The following is a 19,687-nucleotide window of genomic DNA, read 5'->3' as shown; positions in this document are numbered from 1 at the left end:
CAAGAGTGATGTAATGTGTAACATGGACATGGTTGCATTATATTTTGTCAAGAAATGTACAAAATCTATATGTCATCATCATCACCATCATCCTTGCCCTTTTCAGTTGTTTCATATTTCATGAGGTATGAGATCTTTGCTTTTTCAATTTCAATTCTACGGGCAGGATAGAGGCTTGGGTAGAAGAGCAAATAAACCATAAATTAACACACATTGAACTTTTGTACATTTATTCAATACTTTCAGCAACCTAGCTGCACACTGCATATTGGTATAAATCTAGGGCACCGTTCAACATTTCATGTTTTAGCTTCCTACTTCATAATACTCTACACCAACTACGGAACAATTCCCCAAATTTTCAGCACCCTCATACATTTCTCAACGGTATGTTAGCCACAACTCTAGATTTCCCGTCAAATACAATCATTGAAACACATTAGAACAAACTTCTTATGCTAACAAACATGCAAGGTCTTTCAGTCGCAGAACACAAAGCTCACTTTCGGTACATTTTTGTCATGTTTCTTTCTTTTTTTGTTACTTTTGATACAATTTCTTTTTCTTTTGGGTCAGGAGCAAGCCTGTTATGGTATAGCTTTTTTGTCTAGATTTGATGTAAGATGTTGAAAAGTAATAAAAACCACAAACGTACAGTTTCACATTTAACATGTCTGTCTTCCAAATCTCTGGTTTCCAAAGAAAAGTACAACACTTTCAAATTATACTTCTTCAATCCATCTCATTTGGAAACACAAGGTACAATGATAGATAATAAGCAGTGATTTTTGTCTACCATGGTTAATAGATGTGTAAGTTGAGTCAGCTCAGCTTTCTGATTTTTTAAAATCAACAACGGTAAGATCACACAAGAACTCTTATGTCTTTCTAACTCAACCACTTTAAAGTTTGTGGCTTTTAAGAACACAGCAACATCTTTAAGACATAACAAGAAACGGTTGGCACATTTGGAATCTATGAATTCAGGGTCATGGGGTGTAGCACATGTCAATGTAAACCTCAAGGAGGGGGAGAGGGAAGCATGAACGCATCAGTCAACATTATCACAGGGACTGTTTCATCCAAATGGTGGAATGAAATGTTGGAAAGACACATTAACCCAACAAGTGTCAACGTTGATCAGATGTTCAACCTGCTAACACATTCCTCACATATGCAGACTCACTTGACACTCTTGGGGTTAAAGTCTCCTGTGGTCCCAAAGGATTGTTGTGCTACTCCCCCATTTTTGGGTTAACATTGACTGATGTACACATTCCTACTACTACGGTACATCATATTGCTTGAAATTCCAGGCTGCTCCTATAACTTATGGACCCGATGGCATATCCATTTTTTTTCTTTACAGATTTTTAGTTCAAAGCTTGACATGATACATGGTAAGGGACAATAGACATAGTTACACACGTTCATGTTATTAGTATGTATTACAATACAGTCTCAACTTTTTTGTTAGACAATAAGAGTGACAAGATTTTTCTAATTCTGTGATCTTCCATTCAGACCTTTTTTAGTAACTCCAAAAAGCTTTAGGAATATAAAGTCCTACTCAGAATGAAGTTTGGATAGGCCATTCCAAAACAATATCTATTTTCATTTGATTCAACAATGGTTCATTTCAACTGAAACGGAGATACCATAATCTCATTAAAAATCATCATCCAAAATATTGCTGTGGTGTCTACCTTTTTGATTATTCCTTTCTCCAATCAAAACTGATATCACATTACCAGTCAGTGTATGTTGGTACTTTTGTCACTCCAAACCTTCAGTTGTCCCTGTCCATTCTTCACATAGATGGCAGTTATAACAAAGTTCAAACTCTCTACAAAACAAACTGTTACACTTTGCTCCCTACGACTAACTGGTGTTGATAAATGTCTACTACAATGCAGAGTACTGTGCTGTTTGGTAGATTAGTAAATTATACAGTCCAGTTATACTATGCAATGCAATATGTACCCTACAAACTGGCACTCCAAAAGCTTAAAGAGCATGCTCAACACATGTACATGGCAGTTATTCTAGGTATGTACTGGAAAGGATAGTAACGTCAGTGAGGCAAAAGAAGTAATTTTCAACCAAGCCTCCTACCCTCTTCCACTTTTTTCTGGTATGGGCGGTTCACCAATTTTTCTGTTAAGCATACTCCCTCCTTTGTACAAGTGGTACACCCCTACGGAAGGGCTTGTCAATTTGAAACACAATATTCCTCACAAGTTTGCAGATACAAATCCTAATTCAAACCTGCCAAAGCAGAGGACATTCAAGTAGTAGGGAGTGAAAAAAACTGCTGTGATGAAAAATAGGCAGTTACAACCTCAAGATCAACCAGGCTTATTTCAATACATAACATTATGTAAATCATGCTTTTAATCTTGAAAGAAGCCAGAGTTTTCAAATTGCATGAAACTGACTCTTTAGGGCGAGTATCTAGCATTATCTTGTCCAAATTGACTTGCCATGTGTGAAATTTGTCAATTTGCTGAGCAAAAATGTATGTAAAAGTTATATAACTAAGCAGCAACATAAAATAGCAGCATTATCAATTCAAAGCATGAAAAAATTAACGTGATATTTTCCTTCTATGGTTTCATATGCAGTCATTTTCATGGACAAACACTATTTGTCTATATATTGACAATATATGAAACACAGTGTAATCATACAAAAAATTGAATCCAACAGATCTTTCAGTTTCACATTCCAGAAGGATCAAGCCCTGTTAAACAAGTTACTGACACATCGAGAATTACATTCAGTAAAAACTTAACCTGAGTGAATCTAAGACACTGCGCTTCTTGGATGTAGAAAAAAACTGACAGGCTAGGTCAGGTCCAACATTCACTGTTGACAGGATTCTTTAACCCTCAAAATGCTACAGGTGCTTTTGTACACTATAGTGGTACTGGCACACTCATAAGGTAGCATGTTGAGGGTTAAGTCAAGCTTGGTTCACTAAGCCTTCATATATGGGGCAATTTTATCCTTCAGGACTGCTAATGTAGCCGTTTGGCACCAAATATGTATTGGTTATTTGGTTAGGCAGCAGGGAGAAGGTTAAATATTTCTAGTCAAACTGAAAGTAGATTCTGCTTAAGGAAAGGTTTTTGGCATAAGAAATTATTTTCATCCAAACATTGGAATTCTTTTAAAGCCTAAGAGTCTAAGGTTTACATGAATTGACTTGTTTTATATGACAAGTTGTTTCATATAATTAGTCTTGAGAAAGTCTGTTTTTCAACTTTAACAATATGTTCAAGAGTGTTTGATTTTGTTGAGATGAATCTACAAGGAAGTTCTTTTAGCACCATGCTAGCAATTCTAGTGCATCAGCATTTAAGAGCAACTGTCAGCAAATAGAATCTGCTCAACTCTTCGAGCATCTCTTTACTGCAATGGTGAATGCTGCAATGGCAATACTGAAAGGGGATCTGACCTAGCCTTGTCACATTGTGTAGCTGCCTTCCTTACCCCGCTTGTAGGTAGGACTTTTGAATTGGAACAAATGCAGATCACCAGAAACATATTCATCTACTGATCATGACACTGTGCCTTTTTTTGAAGACTCTGAAACGTGATCTTGCGATGCAAACTTTAAGACCTTGCCTCAAGAAGACAGCTTAAGTAACAAGATATAGCAAAAGTCTTGCTAACATAATCTTGTCTCTGTTGGATCCTCAAACTCCTTTCTTATTTCTAAGGAGGGAAATCTACAGAACTATTGTGGCTTCTGATTAGTCAGGATGTGTGGCATAATGTGATTGGTTACCAAGATAGGTTGCTTATTGGCTGTGCCCAGAGCAATGATGTGATTGGTCAACAACATTTAATGCTGATTGGCTGAATCCAGAGTAATGATGTGATTGGTCACCAACAGCTAAATGCTGATTGGCTGTACCAAGAACCACAACGTGATTGGTCACCAACAGTTGATACTGATTGGCTGCTTCCTGGATTAGACCTCTTATTGGTTGGTACTGCCGAAACACATTCTGGTTTGATACACTCAAGTTTCAATCAGGAATCTGGCAAAATACTGTAATATTTTGTCCTTAGAACTTTGATGGAATACGTCAGCAAAGCGATTTGGCTTGATACAAGTCATCTGCTCAACTTAAGCAACAAACTTTCCCCCATCAACATACACTGTACCAGGGCCAACAGAGACAAGAACATATTGAACATGTCATGTACAAAGAGAAACATCATAATCTAGTTCTCCGCAACATCTTCTTCCTCCCTTTATATATTTACACACCAAGACATAAGTTCTTTTCAGGCAAGACTTCTGCTATAAGTTGTACGAGGTAAAACTCCATGGAATCAACAGACGAAATGAGACTCTGACTTACATGTACATACATGTACACATGGGTTGTACTTCACTTTAGAAGGTTGATTTTCCATGGGGTTCTACCAAAACCCCACCAAACTCAATCACAGTCACTACCCTGTCCAGGCCAGACCTGGGAGTCAGCTGAATGTGTTTAAACTTGGCTTTGAAGTGTGTTAAACCAACAAGAGCCCACCCGGTTATACAATTTACAGAAAAATGTAGTCCGCATCATTAACACTGCACACAGTGGAACATGGTGTGGAGGGACAGGTCACCATCATTCTAAACAAGGGTCTTTCCACAGGGTCTAAGTCTTCCAACATCCCCAAACGATAATACTTTCCACCATAGGTATCGCATAGAAAACCTCAATAGTCCATTCACATGTAGCCCTGAAGAATTACTGCTGCAGTACTCAGTCTTTATCCCATGCACATACCTAATATACTAACAGTAACCAACAATGCTAAGAAAAAGATATCAAGTCAGAGAGTCTTTAAATGTGTTTTAATGTTTTAAAAATGTAATGTTTTACTGTAATTTTGTAATAAAAGCTGAAATGGGGAGGAATTTACAAAATATACACCTTAAACCCCAAATGTAATGGTAGACAATTTACATATTTGGATGTGTATTCAAGTATGAATGATTGTAAACTCCAGAAAAAGCAAGAACCTAAAACACTACAAGACAATAGCATTATCAAAAATCAAAAGATGTAGCAAGTAACAAGACTCAGTAAAATCATCACTTTCAAAGCTATGATGTTGAAAATCTTCCAAAGGTTAAAAAAATTGATGGTGAATTATTCACATATGATGTTAAAAATCTTTTCCTAAAGTAAAAAAAAAAATCAATCTTGATGGTGAATCAAATTGTATAAACCTTAGCTGTTTGAAACCATGTACATCTTTTATCAACCCTTTTAACTCCCTGCCCCTCCACACATGTTGCACATAGTAACCTCTTAAACCCCCACACATATTGTTTTACACTCCTACGTACTGTATATGGCTCACAGCAAGCTAGTTTCAATCACACACACAATGTGGACGGTCACGTTGGACGGACGGTGCGTTGGTCGACGGGAGGGTCTCACAGGTAGGACTCCAAACCACCACGCCGGCGGACATCTGCGGTCCAGCAGTGGAAGCCGCCTCCGAGAGAGTTGGCATGGCGAAGGTTCACCTGGGAAATACAAAAACATGCATGTGTGTTACTTGCAGTACTCCGTAATGTCACTAGGGGGCACATGTAAGTCCAGCAGTGGAAGCCGCCTCTGAGAGAGTTGGCATGGCGAAGATTCACCTGCGAAAAAACAAGTGTTACTTGTAGTACTCCAAAAGGACACTAGGGGGCACATATAAGATAATCTTGTCATTCACTTTATCTTCACGGTAGCAAAATTTCACGGTTTAAGTAAAATTGACATTTTCACTGAACTTTAACTTCACGTTGGCAGCAAGTGATTTAGTGTGAAGCAGCAAGTAATTTAGTGTGAAGGAATCATAAATAAAAACAACAGGTTTTTTCATGGTGATGATAAGTTCACGGTACAAGGCAATGCAGTTACAGTATCACATACCAGGGGGCCCAAAATTGACCTTGACCTTTGTTCTACCCACATACCAAATATCTTTACAATCCATCCAGACGTTCTTGAGTTATGCTGACTACAAGCATCCGGACACACACACAAAACGCATGCAAACACACACACAAACAAACATGCTCAAAACAATATATCCATGAAAAAATCTCCCTTTTTTATGGAGATAACAATACCTTGATGGTCTTGATGCCGAGCTTCTCAAACATTTTCTGCAGTACTCAGAAAAGACACAAGAGGGCACTAGAGATCTCACACACTGAGGCTTACCTTGATGGTCTTGATGCCGAGCTTCTCGAACATTTTCTGGGTGGCGACTTCGTTGCTGTCGCACACGACACGCTTCGGGTCTATCATCAGCACGTTCATGGACAGCCACTTGGAGGACATCCACAGGGGGTGGCCTGGGGGATGGAGACCAATCAATCAATCAATCAATCAGGCTTGAAGTACTGGGTCCATAAACACTTTGGGTATGGAGAATGCAATTGAAGTACATGAAATTTCACTAGCTTAGGCCACACCAATTTAATTTCTTGGTTAACGGATTATTTCTTCTAAATTTCAGCACAAGGACATCATTTAAACAGAAGGCTGGGGTGAAAACTTGTACCTGACCATGTTCACTCCCAGAAGCTGTGTGACCAAAGTACAGACTTTCATCTGAGATTCTGTTTTCATGTTGATTTTCCAATCTAGCATTTTCTTTCAAATTCCGTTAACCAAGAAATTAAATTGGTGTGGACTTAGGGAGGTTTCAAAACAAATTTGCACAGTTCATGTTATTCAGAAAAGCAGAAGAATCAGTGCTTTCTTTCTTTTCACAGTTTTTGCGTTGACCTCTCCAAAGCAGATTTATGACACCCTACAAATATTAGTTTCTGATGTTTCAACTGTTCTGTTCAAGAATTGTTTCAACTGCAAATAACACTGCAAAAACACCATTTCCTCTTCTACCCTGATATCAAGTACCTACAAAAACAAATGAATGTACCGAATACTGTTTTTTTCTAGAGTCTGACTATGTATCTGGCATGTCTGTTCCATTAAATGTCCATTTAGGCTCGTGAAGCACCATTACCATTACTGTAATTTCACATCCGATCATCATTAAATTTTGATGATGGCTATCAAGCAGCTATTTTGAGACTAGTAGGAGGAAGGAACGGATTAAAACTAGTACAGAATTTTCGTAATGAGGGCACAAAACACTCAGCTTTTCCATCTTTGAGCTCAGCAGAACACAAAATAAACATGTACAACTTGACACATTTACTTCTTTGGTTCATTGTTGGAACTGCTTACTAGAATTCTGTTGCTGATATTATTAGACAAAGACTGAAAGAGGCAAAATGTCTAGACTCTAAGCCAAATTTCTGAACTACTTCTCTGCCAATTTGCACAAAATTCTGTTGTAGCTAAACCATTCTACTACTACTACAGTAACTTCAAAACTGTATCTCAAATCCTGGTGACCTCCCAATCGTTTTTCACTAAACTTTACAGCTTGACCTCACACCTTAAAGATGATTTTCATTCTTTCCTTCGGGTTGATTTGATTGATTTATTTGGCTGTAGAAAAAGTACAGCCATGGCTACCCAACTCGCTGAAGGCTATTATTACAAAGGGTTATTCTTTCTCTCTTTTGACCTATATATCATTCATTACTTTTCCTGACGCAAAACCGACAAACAGGAGATCGAGCTGGAGTGGCCTACATGTAATGAAGTAACATCACTTACCGTCCGGCATTTCCGGTGTTGGAGGGTGGACGATCGTCCAGCCGGCTTTCTTGAACATGTCGATCTGGTGACAGGGACGGTCGGGGTTGGAGAGGACCAGTCCCGGGCCGATGATGTTGAAAGTGGCGTCGATGTGCATGGGGTTGGGGTCCTTGAAGGAGATAGTGTGGACGTTGTAGCCTTTAGGCTCCAGGTGGCGGCGCATCCATTCAATTCCCATGAAGTTGGTAACCTGGGTTGGAATACGCATCGTCAGTAGGTCATATGATTGTGTACATAATTACATGCTTTAGAGTTCTACTAGTTAGGATAATTTTGAAAAAAAAGTAAAAGTTATCTCAAACCTGTTAAACTCTCTGAACAGTTATAGAGAATACAAACGCTGTGTACAGTATTTACTGGTTCATTGTACCAGGGAAGTTCCACTAGCTGTTTTTGACATTAGTACAATGAACAGTGGTGCAGTGGATTAAATGGCTAAGGCCACATCGATTTATTTCCTTGGTTCTGTAATTGCTTTGCAATCACAGCGATTTTCGAAATAATAGATAAGGCCAAACCAATCATTTCTTACCAAAAAATTATCAAGTGGTCACTCAATTCCCATAAAGATGGTAACCTGGTTTAAAATATGTGGCGTCAGTAGGTCAGAGGAAATGCTTGAATACATATCACTTATAATCAGGATAATTGGGATAGTTTTGGATATAATGTCTTAGGCAGGCCGTGCCGTTTTATTTTCTCAGACATTTCTTAGCAAAACTGCTTTCATTGAAAAAAGCAAGAAATGATAGCAGCTCTCCTTGGTACTGAAGTGCCATCATCCAAACTGAAACAGCTCAGATTCCAAGAAATGATATTAGATACCAAATCAGGAGGATTGTGGCAATTTGAGCATACAGGAAGTAGTAAGTAAAAAGTTTTATAGTATACTTGCTACTGTGTACATGCTAGTTATGAACAGAAATATAAGAACAGAAAAAAGTACAAAAGCAGAAAGTAGAAAAACAAATGAACAGCTTGTGATCGGAAGTGAAAGTTCATCATTGATCCTGAAGAAGGCGAACAGTAGTTGTTGAAAATTTGATCCATGAATACCTTAGTGTTGGAAGAAAGTTTAGCACTGTATTATGATTACTACCAACACAGATGAGCTTCCATGGTAGGTGGTGTACCTGGCTCCGTTGGGCGAAGATGTCCCGTCCTGCACGCATGAAGTCTGCGGCGTCGAAACAGGGCTCGAACTCCGTGGTGACAAACTTCCCCTCGGCTGCAAGCTTGTGGCGATCCTCCACAGAACGCATGGGGTACTCCTGTAGCAGCGAGGGAAAACTTCAGTTACAAACATTGTAGTGCGTTAATGAAGGTTAGACATCCAGGTAATAAGATACGCAAAAAATAGTTCCTCAAGCAACTGGATAAAGTTTTCAAACAGTTTCAGACGTTTCAGACAGCATCCGCTATCTTTCGTCAGTGACTAAAGAAGGATCTGGTAGAACTAGGTTTTATACCAAAACTCTGAATAGATATGTTAATGAAGTGAAGACAATTTCAGATGGTTCAATAGAATAGTCAAACAAACATTGTAGTGGTACAGTCAAAACTACCCAAGAAGGCCACTCAGGATTATAATTTGGTTTATGTGGACAGTACTGGTCACGTACATGTATACTTGAGGATTTTTAATGCTTGTGTTAATGGGAAAAATCACCTAAAGGATCACCAAGGTGGTCCTAATGTAGAGGTGGTCATCCATACAGGTTTGACTGCATACATGCAGTTCATGGTCCTTAAGATATTGTTTATAGGACAGCACCCATCTCTCAGTCTCAGCAGTTGTACTTAAGTTCATACAAAAAAGTGTTGCATTACAAGAAGTATTGCCTAAAAAAGGTCACCAAAATGTTGGCTTCGGTATTTACTCTCTGGCTGAGTACAAAGACCTTTTTATCCAGTGATTTATCAACGTAATGAAAGTCAAACATATTCACAGATGTTGCATTCAATTTTTTGCTGACTGTATACCTGGTCATACAGCTCATCAGCCATGGTGGGCTTGGGAGCAGTGGTCCAATTGTTCTATTCAGAGTTTTGGATTAAAAGCTGATAAATCTAGATTTTTGTTTAGTTTATGGTGGAAAGGATGGATGCTGTCTGACCGTTTCCAAATTATATCTAGTTGCTTGAGTTACTGCAGCTGTTACCTTGTGTGTTACATTTGGTTGATTTAGAATATTTGGAGAGTATACCTGGTCATACAGCTCATCAGCCATGGTAGGCTTCGGACCACTTGTCTTGTATAGACACACTGAAAACAATTCCTCTGAAAACAATTGTACTTCCACCAAAGCAATACACCAGGTTTTATGGAGGTAAAAAAGTGTTGTATTTTAAGTTTTTGGAGGGTATACCTGGTCATACAGCTCATCAGCCATGGTGGGCTTGGGAGCAGTGGTCCAGTTGTTCTTTTCAGAGTTTTGGATTAAAAGCTGATAAATCTAGATTTTTGTTTAAATAGTTTATGGTGGAAAGGATGGATGCTGTCTGACCGTTTCCAAATTACATCTAGTTGCTTGAGTTACTGCAGCTGTTGCCTTGTGTGTTACATTTAGTTGATTTAAAATTTTTGGAGTGTATATACCTGGTCATACAGCTCATCAGCCATGGTGGGCTTGGGAGCAGTGGTCCAGTTGGCGCCCGCCTGGAAGTACTCCTTGATGAGGGAGCGGTAGGCGCGGTACTCGAAGAAGCGGGTACGCCAGGCCATCGGGCACTCGATGATCTCATCACCAACCACCAGCAGGATGTCACGCGGCATGGACGCATACAGGCCTAGGGAACACACAACAACGTCACAGTTAAATTTTGGCCTGGTGATCCAAGAAATTGTACCATATTTTCTAGATAAAAGTACACACTTTTCAAACTTTACAAAATCCAAGAGGACCGCATCTGCAAGTTGTTGCCAAAGTCGGGATGTGTACTCAAAATGAGTACCTTGCTTCAGTTAAGGACATCCTCTCGGATGGGACGTAAAGGCAGAGGTCCCGTGTTTGAGGAGAGCCAAACCTCAAGCACATTTAAGAACCCACGGCACTTATACAAAATACATGTAGTAACTACTAGTATGGTAGTCCCGGTGTAAGTGGATCAAACCTTACAGTCCTATCTCGTCTTACACAGCTTGTACTTACTGTACAAATCTGGTGTGTTACACCCTAAGGTGATTTTGGGGTTATGTGAAACAAACAAACAAACAAACTTTCCTAATTCTTAGACATGTATTGCTCACAATTTTAGAAAACAAGTCAGATTCCTTACCTGGGGATTCGAACCAGGGAGTCTTGTACACCTCGGACCAGTTGACGGGTTCGGGACGGCGAACGTTGACGCCCTCATGCTTCAGAATGTTGCAGAACTCCTCCACTTCTTCCACAGCCTTCCGCATGTGCTCGTTGGGGAATGGCTTTCCTCCGTTCTTCACAAAAAAGGACCAGTTCTTCTCATATGTGTTTGCCTGGAGAGTTCAAGAGGAGAAGAAAATGAGGATTGTTTATCATCTATATTAGAATTTGTTTATTTTCATGGTAAGACCCTTCCACAGTCTTCTTCATGTGCTTGTTGGGGAATGGCTTTCCTCTGTTCTTAACGAAAAAAGACCAGTTCTTCTCATGTATATATATAATATGTTTGCCTGGATCATTTCAGAGGAGAATCAGGAATTTGTGTCATCTTCCCAGGATTGAGTTTGTTTTTTGCAGGAACTATCACAGAGTGGAAGTTGTTGCTACCATGTACAGTTGGGGCATCCTCATTAGATAGCTTTAAACAAAGCTTGCATCTTCAATTAAAAGGATTTAATGATAATAAGCTGCGATGAGGATGCTTCTCTTGTATTCAATTTTGAAGTTAGGTGTTGAATTTCAGATACAAGCTCTGAAGAAAAGCTGCAAAGGTTATGGTTAGGTTTTGCTCACAAAATTCTATGTTATGTTGTGTACTCAAAATTGTTGTGCACCTAAATTTTCAGGTTTGGTGCACATATACAGTCGAAAATCAGGTTCACAGCTTAAATTTTGGATGCACAAAGTGAATATAACGCACCAAGTATTTCAAGCCCAAACTTCCCCCCTGTGGTCACAAGATAACCGTAACAAGAAGCTTGGATGTGTGGCTTCATTTCTGATACGAGGTTTGACAGATGTTGCCGGGATCTCCTAAAGTGTTGCAAAATAGGAACTGTGCACCTAATTGTTCACTGTGGCGCACCAGTGCTTTGTGCGGGTTTTGTGCACCTACAGTCAAAAATAAGGTTCACAGCTTAAATTTTGGATGCACAAAAGTGAGTATAATACACCAAGTATTTCAATCCCTCACTCCCCCCTGTGGTCACAAGATAGTTGTATCAAGCAGGATGTGTGGCTGAATCATTTCTGATACGAGGTTTGACAGATGTCGCTGGGATGTCCTGAAGGTCGTGCGGAGTGCCTCAGGATTACAGGAGATTGGAACACTGACGTCAGAGACGTTGTAATCACGATGCACAGTGGCTGACCTTCCCGATACTCGTACGTTTCAGTGTGACAAATATAGACATAGAGCGGAGGAGAACTGCACTTTAGATCAAGGATGAATGCAGAAGGCTGCCCAAATCTATCAGTCTCAAGTAATTGCGAAGCAGAAGCTGTGAGTAGTTTAAAAGTACATACGGGTCGCTTAGGTAAATTGAAAGTTGCAAGACAGTAGTTTTCAAGTACATACAAGTCACTAAGTAACTTGAAAGTTGCAAGTAGTTTTCAAGCATCATGAAATGAATGTTGAAAAACAGGAAGCCTCCTAGTTTGCTAGTTGCAGAGATACATGCTTGAAAAAACAGCCTAAGTCAGGGTGTCAATGCTGTTGAAAAATCCTAAGCAAATCCTGACATATCTCTGATTCTTTAGTTTATTTTCTTAAATTAAGATTTGAAACAATGTTCCTTTCTATGGTACTGAACTGCCATTACCCAAGCTGAACTGATCTTTTATATCAACCAGGACTTTTAGTTTAGTGACCGTTACTATACAATATCTGAGAAATAAAAGAAGCGTTCTAACCTTGACCTCCACAGTAAAGGGCGGGACGCAAGCTCCCTCCACACGGCCAACGATCACCTCCTCAAGGGGGTCCCACTCGTTATAGGAGCAGACAGGGTTTTTCTTAGGGCTCATGTCGGGTTTGGCATCTTCGGGTTTGGCGCTGTCTTCTTGGGCAAGGTCCTGCATGGCAACCTGGGTACTCTGGTGACGCACCCGGTCGCTGTGGACCGACCGCGACCATAGCTGCACAGAAACAACAAGGGTTTGTTAGTTTTTATCTTTGGTCAATTTCAATTCTTTTGTAGTCATGTGTCAACACTGCAGACATATAAAAATAGTAGCCTGAATGGCATTCATATTGATAATTTTGATTTTTGATGCAAGGTTCCATAGACGGGAGATGGAATGGTTGGAAGACTAAGTTACTAAATATTGCACACAAAAAACAATAAAAACAAAGATTAACACATCTGTACATATATAAAAGATACACATCCCTGACATAAAATGTGATGCCCGTTATTGCATTATGGATTCTATTGTCAGATTGTGCAGTTTGATTAACTGATGGAGAAAAAAGTTTTGAAGTTTTTTTGTTGTTGCTAGGGGATGGAGATGGTGATTTTAAGCGTATGTCCTGTTGGTGTACATCTGGCTAGGGGGAAAGGTTGTCTAGGGGGCCGCGTTATTTTGTTCATTCATGGGGACGTTTGTTTGTTAGTTTTAACCTTTGTTTATTCAATAACAGTGTGCAGAGACCAAAATGCATAGGTGCACCAATAACTATATCAACCATATTTTTCCTTTTACAAGCACTGAGGACCATTGATAGGAGATGTTGTTGTTTTATCAGCTACCTTGTAACCATGCAACAAAGTTATCCTTTATCACTGAAATCCATTGGCATTCTGCAAGGGCAGAACTCTCCCTGAAACACTTTCACAGATTCGCTTAGTCAACTGTTTGGTATTCCAGTGGTATGGCTTTTTAATCAAAGCCCACCAAGACTTGCCGAGTCAAAAAAATTGGGCAGCGGCCTTTCAGCGAGATTGTAGCTTTTGCCGTGCCTCCAGGACTTTCATGTCGAGATGAAACACGTAGTGATACATGGAGTAATCTGGGCAAAGCCGAGTCTACGTGACTATAATCCTTATATTCTTTACCATGCACGGGGCAAATTGGGAGGTCTGTTAGTACAAGTCTAGCCTGGAAGGCAAGCTAGTAAAGCTGTCAACATGTACAGAAGAACTAATGCACTGGCCATATCCTGACTATTATTAACTGCATTCAAAAGTAGGGAGCCAAAGTAGCAAGTACTGGAAAATAGTAAGTCAAAAGCAAGCGTGAGAAATCTGGGAAGGTTCTTGGGGCATACTCCCACAGAAATTTGTGGAATTGCTAGCCCTCTAGTCTAGGATGCTATTTCCTGCATTTTTGAGAGGTTTTATGTAAATAATAGTAAGTCAAAAGCAAGCGTGAGAAATCTGGAAAAGTTCTTGGGACATGCATAGTTTTCATTCAACTTGGGAACATTTTTAAAACTATCCAGGCAATGTTGACATTATGGCAAAAAATATGTTGGACACAGTTGAAGGTGTTCATTGACTTACAGAAAGAGGCTATTGCCTGTAAGTTCTGTTTCTAAACAAAAAATAAAATCGCAAGAAAAACACATCCAAAGAAGTCTAGATGCCCGTTAAACCGGAACGCTCCAGCTATCAATGATTGCTTCACAGCTTTAATTTTGTTTCTCTTGAACTTGCGTATGAATTATGAATTATTGTGAACAGAATAAAGAGTTCTGCACACTAGGCCACACCCATTAATTTTTTTATAGTTTTGGGTTATCAAAAAATAACCTAGGTCCATTGTAGATTGGAATATCAACACGAAAACAAACTCTCAGAGGAAAGTCAGTACTTTGGTACACACAGTTCGAGGAAGTGAACACAGTCAGGTGCATGTTTTCCTCTCAGCCCTCTGTTCTCCTGATGTCCAGTCTTGCTACAATTTCACATTGAAATTTCTGAGAACCAAGGAATTATATTAGGGTGGCCTATTAGTACTCTATGTTACCAGAATAGTAGTAAACTCTAGATCTACACCTTAGAAGGATTGGCAATTGCAAAAGTGAGCTTCAAGTGAGACCAGTGTGATCATGGTAATGCTACGTAGTCCTCTTGATATATCAAAGGGACTACGTGTGTAGCCAGACTTGAAAGCAATGTTTCCTTAGTCATCTTTCCCTCAGGCAGATATTATTAGTAAAGGTGAAAGAAATGCAGGGCTCGAAATACTGCGTGCATGTGCACTTTTGTGCACCCAAAATTGGAGCTGTGCACCAACGGTAATTTAGATGTACAATTGCACATAGTGCATGTCTACGTTACGTATCAGAAAAAGCAATATAACCTTTGTTGTACTTTGCTTGTTATGTTACTTTATGGATATGAAATTTGTGGAAAAAACAAACAAAACCATTAACATTTCAAGATTTATAATATCAGCTTTGAAAACAGCAGTCAACAGCTAACATTTACCACATCTGGCCTCCATATCCTTCTTTAGTTTAATTTACTTTAATATTCAAACTTTTTCACTGCTATCCTCCTATGTTATTGTACAAAATGTATGTATCAAGATTTGTGAATAGATACAGACAACCTATGTCTGAACTACATGTAACAGGGAAAAGGTTCTCTAGCTCCTTAACATCATAAACTCAGTTGGTTTCAGTTCAACTCTTATTCAGAACTCTGGAAATAGATGATGTAGAGATAGACCAATTATAGATAGTCCTGAACACCAAAGGGCAAGAAAGGAGACTACTTTTTGGCAATGCCAACATGAACACATATGGGTATAATCAAGGTCAAGCTTAAAGGCTCCAGGCCTGAGTAGGAGTCAACGAGGCATGAAATGAGCTACAAATTGTACCAGCAGTTGGTCAGTTTATTCTAAGGGACAGCATGTAGGAATGACTACCAATGAAGGAATACTTGCATTTTGTAACTGCTTGCAAATATTGCTCTTTTAAATTCAGGGACTAACAAATATTGATAAACCATAGGGAATGGGGCAATATGTGAAAAAGTCAGGGAAATGTTTGGAATTGATATTTTTTGTGTGATTTTCTGGTTGTCCTGCATGCCTTTAACTTAAGTAAAGCAACAAGCAAACAAATATGAGCAATACTCAAAGCTGTATCCAGAAATGTGTCAGAAATATTTGAAGATTGTTACATTGGTAATGCATGATTTTGCGATGTGCTACCTTGGTTAATGTTAGATGTTTCCTATAATACATTGTATACAGTACTTTTGTTTTTAGCTTGTATTTCCCTCAAGAACACAGCAGCAGAGCTGTCTTTGCATTATTACTTTCCTCACGAATATCATTATTACCCATCCATGCCATGGTGAGAAGAGGGAGTGTTGCGTCACGTTTGGTGCTTTGTCACGTTTGGTGCCTAGGCACGGTTTGTGACAGTGCCCGCGTGTCACAAACCGTGCCTGGGACAAAAGCACGGTTTGTGACACTCGGACACCGTCACGAATGGTGACCAACCGAGCACAGTTCGTGACACACAGGGGGTCTTATCCCATACTGTGCTTTTGGGCGGAGCTTAGTGTTTTGAGTGGGAGGAGTCTGCCCAACGCGTTTTTTTCCCTGCAGCCCGCCATCTTTGTTTTTTTCGGGGCGCTGGGATGAGAAAGAATCAGCGTAATTCTCGCTCATTGAAATACATTTCGCGCTTGTCTTGGATGATTTGGACTTAGAGTTGATGTGGCACAAACAGACGGACATCTCATCACGAATTTCTACAACAGAAATCCGTCCCGAACCCTGCCATTCACGACTGTGTCCTGAGGCACGGTTCTTGACAGTGCCAGAGTGTCACAAACCGTGCCTGGGGCAAAAGCACAGTTTGTGACACTCCGGCACTGTCACGAACCGTGCCAGGACAGTGCCCGGGGCTACAACTTCCCGTAGCATTGATTTAGATCGGGCGAGCTGACTGCCTCGGGACGTCGAAGTAATCGGCAAGTGGCCCGATCCTAGTCTAAATCTGGTTTCCCTGGATAGAATATATTTAGTTGTACAAATTTTTTTAGCATCTGTTATAGACACTGTCTTTTTGTGCCACTTCGATTCTAGGTCTAAGTTATTCAATTATTTTACAGAGCGAGAATTACGCTGTTCCTCCTTACCTCAGCGCCCCAAAAAAACGAAGATGACGGGGGGGGGGACTGCGGTAAACAAAAACACGCTGCCTTATATGGAAACGCGGGCATCACTGCCCCGTCAGTCACAGTGATTGACAGCACTTCCGGGCACAGTCTGTGACGGTCGGGCTGTGTCACGTTCTGTGCCTGGTAAAGCATAAAACGTGACAGGCATGGCGTGTGACGGTACAGGGAGCCTGCGACACATCACATCTGTCATCCGTTTTGCCAAAAGCAATACTTCTTGTGAGCACAGCATAATGCATCATTTTTCTCTGCCAAAAATATCCCACTTACCACTGCTAGTCAGGTACTGTGAGTTCATTTATTGTTAATGGGACTTAGTTTTACATTGTGAGAAGAAAAGAGGTTTTAGCTGTTTTTCAGTTCATGGTGTAAACAATTTTGTCATACACTACTACTAGTACTAGCAGGGTTTGAAATACCCTGTGCATGTGCACCTTTGTGCACCTAGAATTGGAGCTGTGCACCTAATTTTCAACTCTGGGTGCTATTTGTGTAGCTTACCTATCCTGCACTATAGGGGTAAAATTATACAGAAATCATGTTTCGAAATATCTACCAGTGGCTGTGGAATTCAGGAATGATCCAAGGTATAAATGGACTACATATTTATGTTACACCTCCTTAGGCGATGTGGACTCATGTGATGTAGTTGCTATATCACACTACAATGTATATGCATGCCGCATGCATCCCTAGGAACTACTAATGCAGTAATGGTGCATGGGGATGTACATTTATTAGACCACACAAAGCACAGTATCCAAAAAGTCAATCTGGTATATGTACAAATGTCTGTCACATGGGACTGCATACTAGTAACTGGGCTGAAAATATTGGGTGCAATTTTGGAGCTGTGCACCTAATATTTACAGTGGATGCACTAGTACACCCAAGTGTAGATATTTGTGTAGGGTTACGTATACGTATGTCTAGTATACAGAATATTCTTGACATTTAAGCATCAACAGACATGATAAAAACAGTTTGCTGTATTACTTGTTTAATATTTTGAAGTTAGCTATAGAAGTTTTAGATTCAAGCTCTCAGAAGAGAGACTGTGAAATTTGTAATCAGGTTTTGCTGCCATTTCATGTTGTATACAAATTCTTTTTTCTGTGCACCTAAATCTTTAAATCTCCCAAAACGAATTTCAAACCCAGTGTAAGAATAGTCACGACTGTATCATGTGAGTCGTTGATATGCCACCAACGCTCCGAGCGGGTTCAATTCAGTCTGTGCAGATTATACATTCCTGAATGTTCAAGGCTTTCAAGGCTTGCCGGAAAAGCTGTATTGATTTTTGAGCGGTCGTTCAAATCCATGCAGTTAAATCTCGAGGGTGGTATGGCTTAAGGCTCTTTGTAGTGCAAAGGGCATCGTCCTCTACCAAGTTCACCTTACGTTTGGTTTCTGCTATATGAACTGTGTAAAAATTGTACGCTTTTCCATAGGGTGAAATGGAATTGTAATGAATTCTTTGAAATAGTTCAACATACAGAAATCAAAATGGCTGCCAACAATATTTCAAGGATATATATTTGTAAATCATTAAGTAATGCTTGTGACTAGAAAGACATGAATAGGTTGATTAAATTTTGTATCAATATGTTATGTTGTATTTTTTTCTGAATTGCAAAAAATGTTACCATCAGAAATGTATATTTGATTAGTTTAATTCATATGAGATTGGATTGTCCACTCAAACCATTTAAAAAAGATAATTCTGAATGGCAAAGATATTTGAAGACTGGATGTCAGTCAACATTTTACTCTAAGCCGATGACATCAATTGCATTGCAGAGCATGGTCCAAATATGAAGAGAAGAGAGAGAGAGAATGAAATACTGGCTGCCATGCCATTCAGTGGAATCCCTCCCACCTAAATGCTGACAAAGAAACTAATACCCTAGCTCTGTTATGGATATGTGTTATCAGGTTCTTTATTGGCGCGAAAAGTGTGTGCCCATGCACACCGCACTAAACAATGCATTCTTGACACCAGCTAGGCATGCTTTCATGGGTGTATACGATTACATAGTCTGATGTTCAATGTATCGTTTCTAGAAATAACACCATGGTTAAACCAGGTTTAGGATACACAAATACAAGAGTGTTTTCATGAAATATGTTTCACATAACGAATTTGAACTTAACCATATATCGGTGAATCTGATGAAACCAGAAACCCTCCATTGTAACGCTATCCGTGGCGCATCTGTCCGAAAATAATTGAGACAAATATAGGCTTGCCTAAGTGTGGAGCGCAAAAAATTACATCACGTGCATCGAAATGGGATAGAAATTGTCTATCGATCAAGTCTGCATAGGTGGAATTTTTATGACTTCTCAGTTACATGCAACATTCTGACAGTAAGCCAGAACAAGTGCACATAAATACTGTATAAGCGTGAGGCCAGATAAGATTGTCACATGTTCGAGTGTTGAAATATGCACGGAAAAGATATACGTGTAGTTTATCATCATATCGTGAAGATCAAGATAGCAAAGATATCGGTTATTAGTGGGGAAATTTAATGTGTTTGATTCTATCTAGCCAAAACATTGTGCTGAATAACTGAGACAATTTCACAGAAATGTTACTCAACAAGACATCTAATGTCAACCTTACATAGTATTAAACAAA

The 19,687-nt window shown here is 39.6% G+C and overlaps 1 protein-coding gene across 2 annotated transcripts in view; it reads right to left on the bottom strand.

Annotated features, from left to right (window-relative positions):
* Nucleotides 1-213: 213 nt before the first annotated feature.
* Nucleotides 214-19,687, bottom strand: part of LOC136424983 (glycine amidinotransferase, mitochondrial-like) — a 32,442-nt gene continuing 12,968 nt past the window's right edge. For both annotated transcript variants that reach the window (XM_066413656.1, XM_066413655.1), the window contains exons 2-8: nucleotides 12,809-13,033; nucleotides 11,034-11,229; nucleotides 10,354-10,544; nucleotides 8,888-9,025; nucleotides 7,713-7,944; nucleotides 6,240-6,373; nucleotides 214-5,548 (exon numbers count right to left, since the gene is read on the bottom strand). In XM_066413656.1, the coding sequence (XP_066269753.1) occupies nucleotides 5,456-5,548; nucleotides 6,240-6,373; nucleotides 7,713-7,944; nucleotides 8,888-9,025; nucleotides 10,354-10,544; nucleotides 11,034-11,229; nucleotides 12,809-13,033 (1,209 nt within the window). In that variant the 3' untranslated portion in view covers nucleotides 214-5,455. The remainder of the gene's footprint in view (nucleotides 5,549-6,239; nucleotides 6,374-7,712; nucleotides 7,945-8,887; nucleotides 9,026-10,353; nucleotides 10,545-11,033; nucleotides 11,230-12,808; nucleotides 13,034-19,687) is intronic.

Source organism: Branchiostoma lanceolatum, chromosome 19, assembly GCF_035083965.1.
Source record: "Branchiostoma lanceolatum isolate klBraLanc5 chromosome 19, klBraLanc5.hap2, whole genome shotgun sequence".
Lineage (NCBI taxonomy): Eukaryota > Metazoa > Chordata > Leptocardii > Amphioxiformes > Branchiostomatidae > Branchiostoma > Branchiostoma lanceolatum.
The sequence above is the reverse complement of the archived record's forward strand: the minus strand, read 5'-3'. Positions and strand labels throughout refer to the sequence as shown.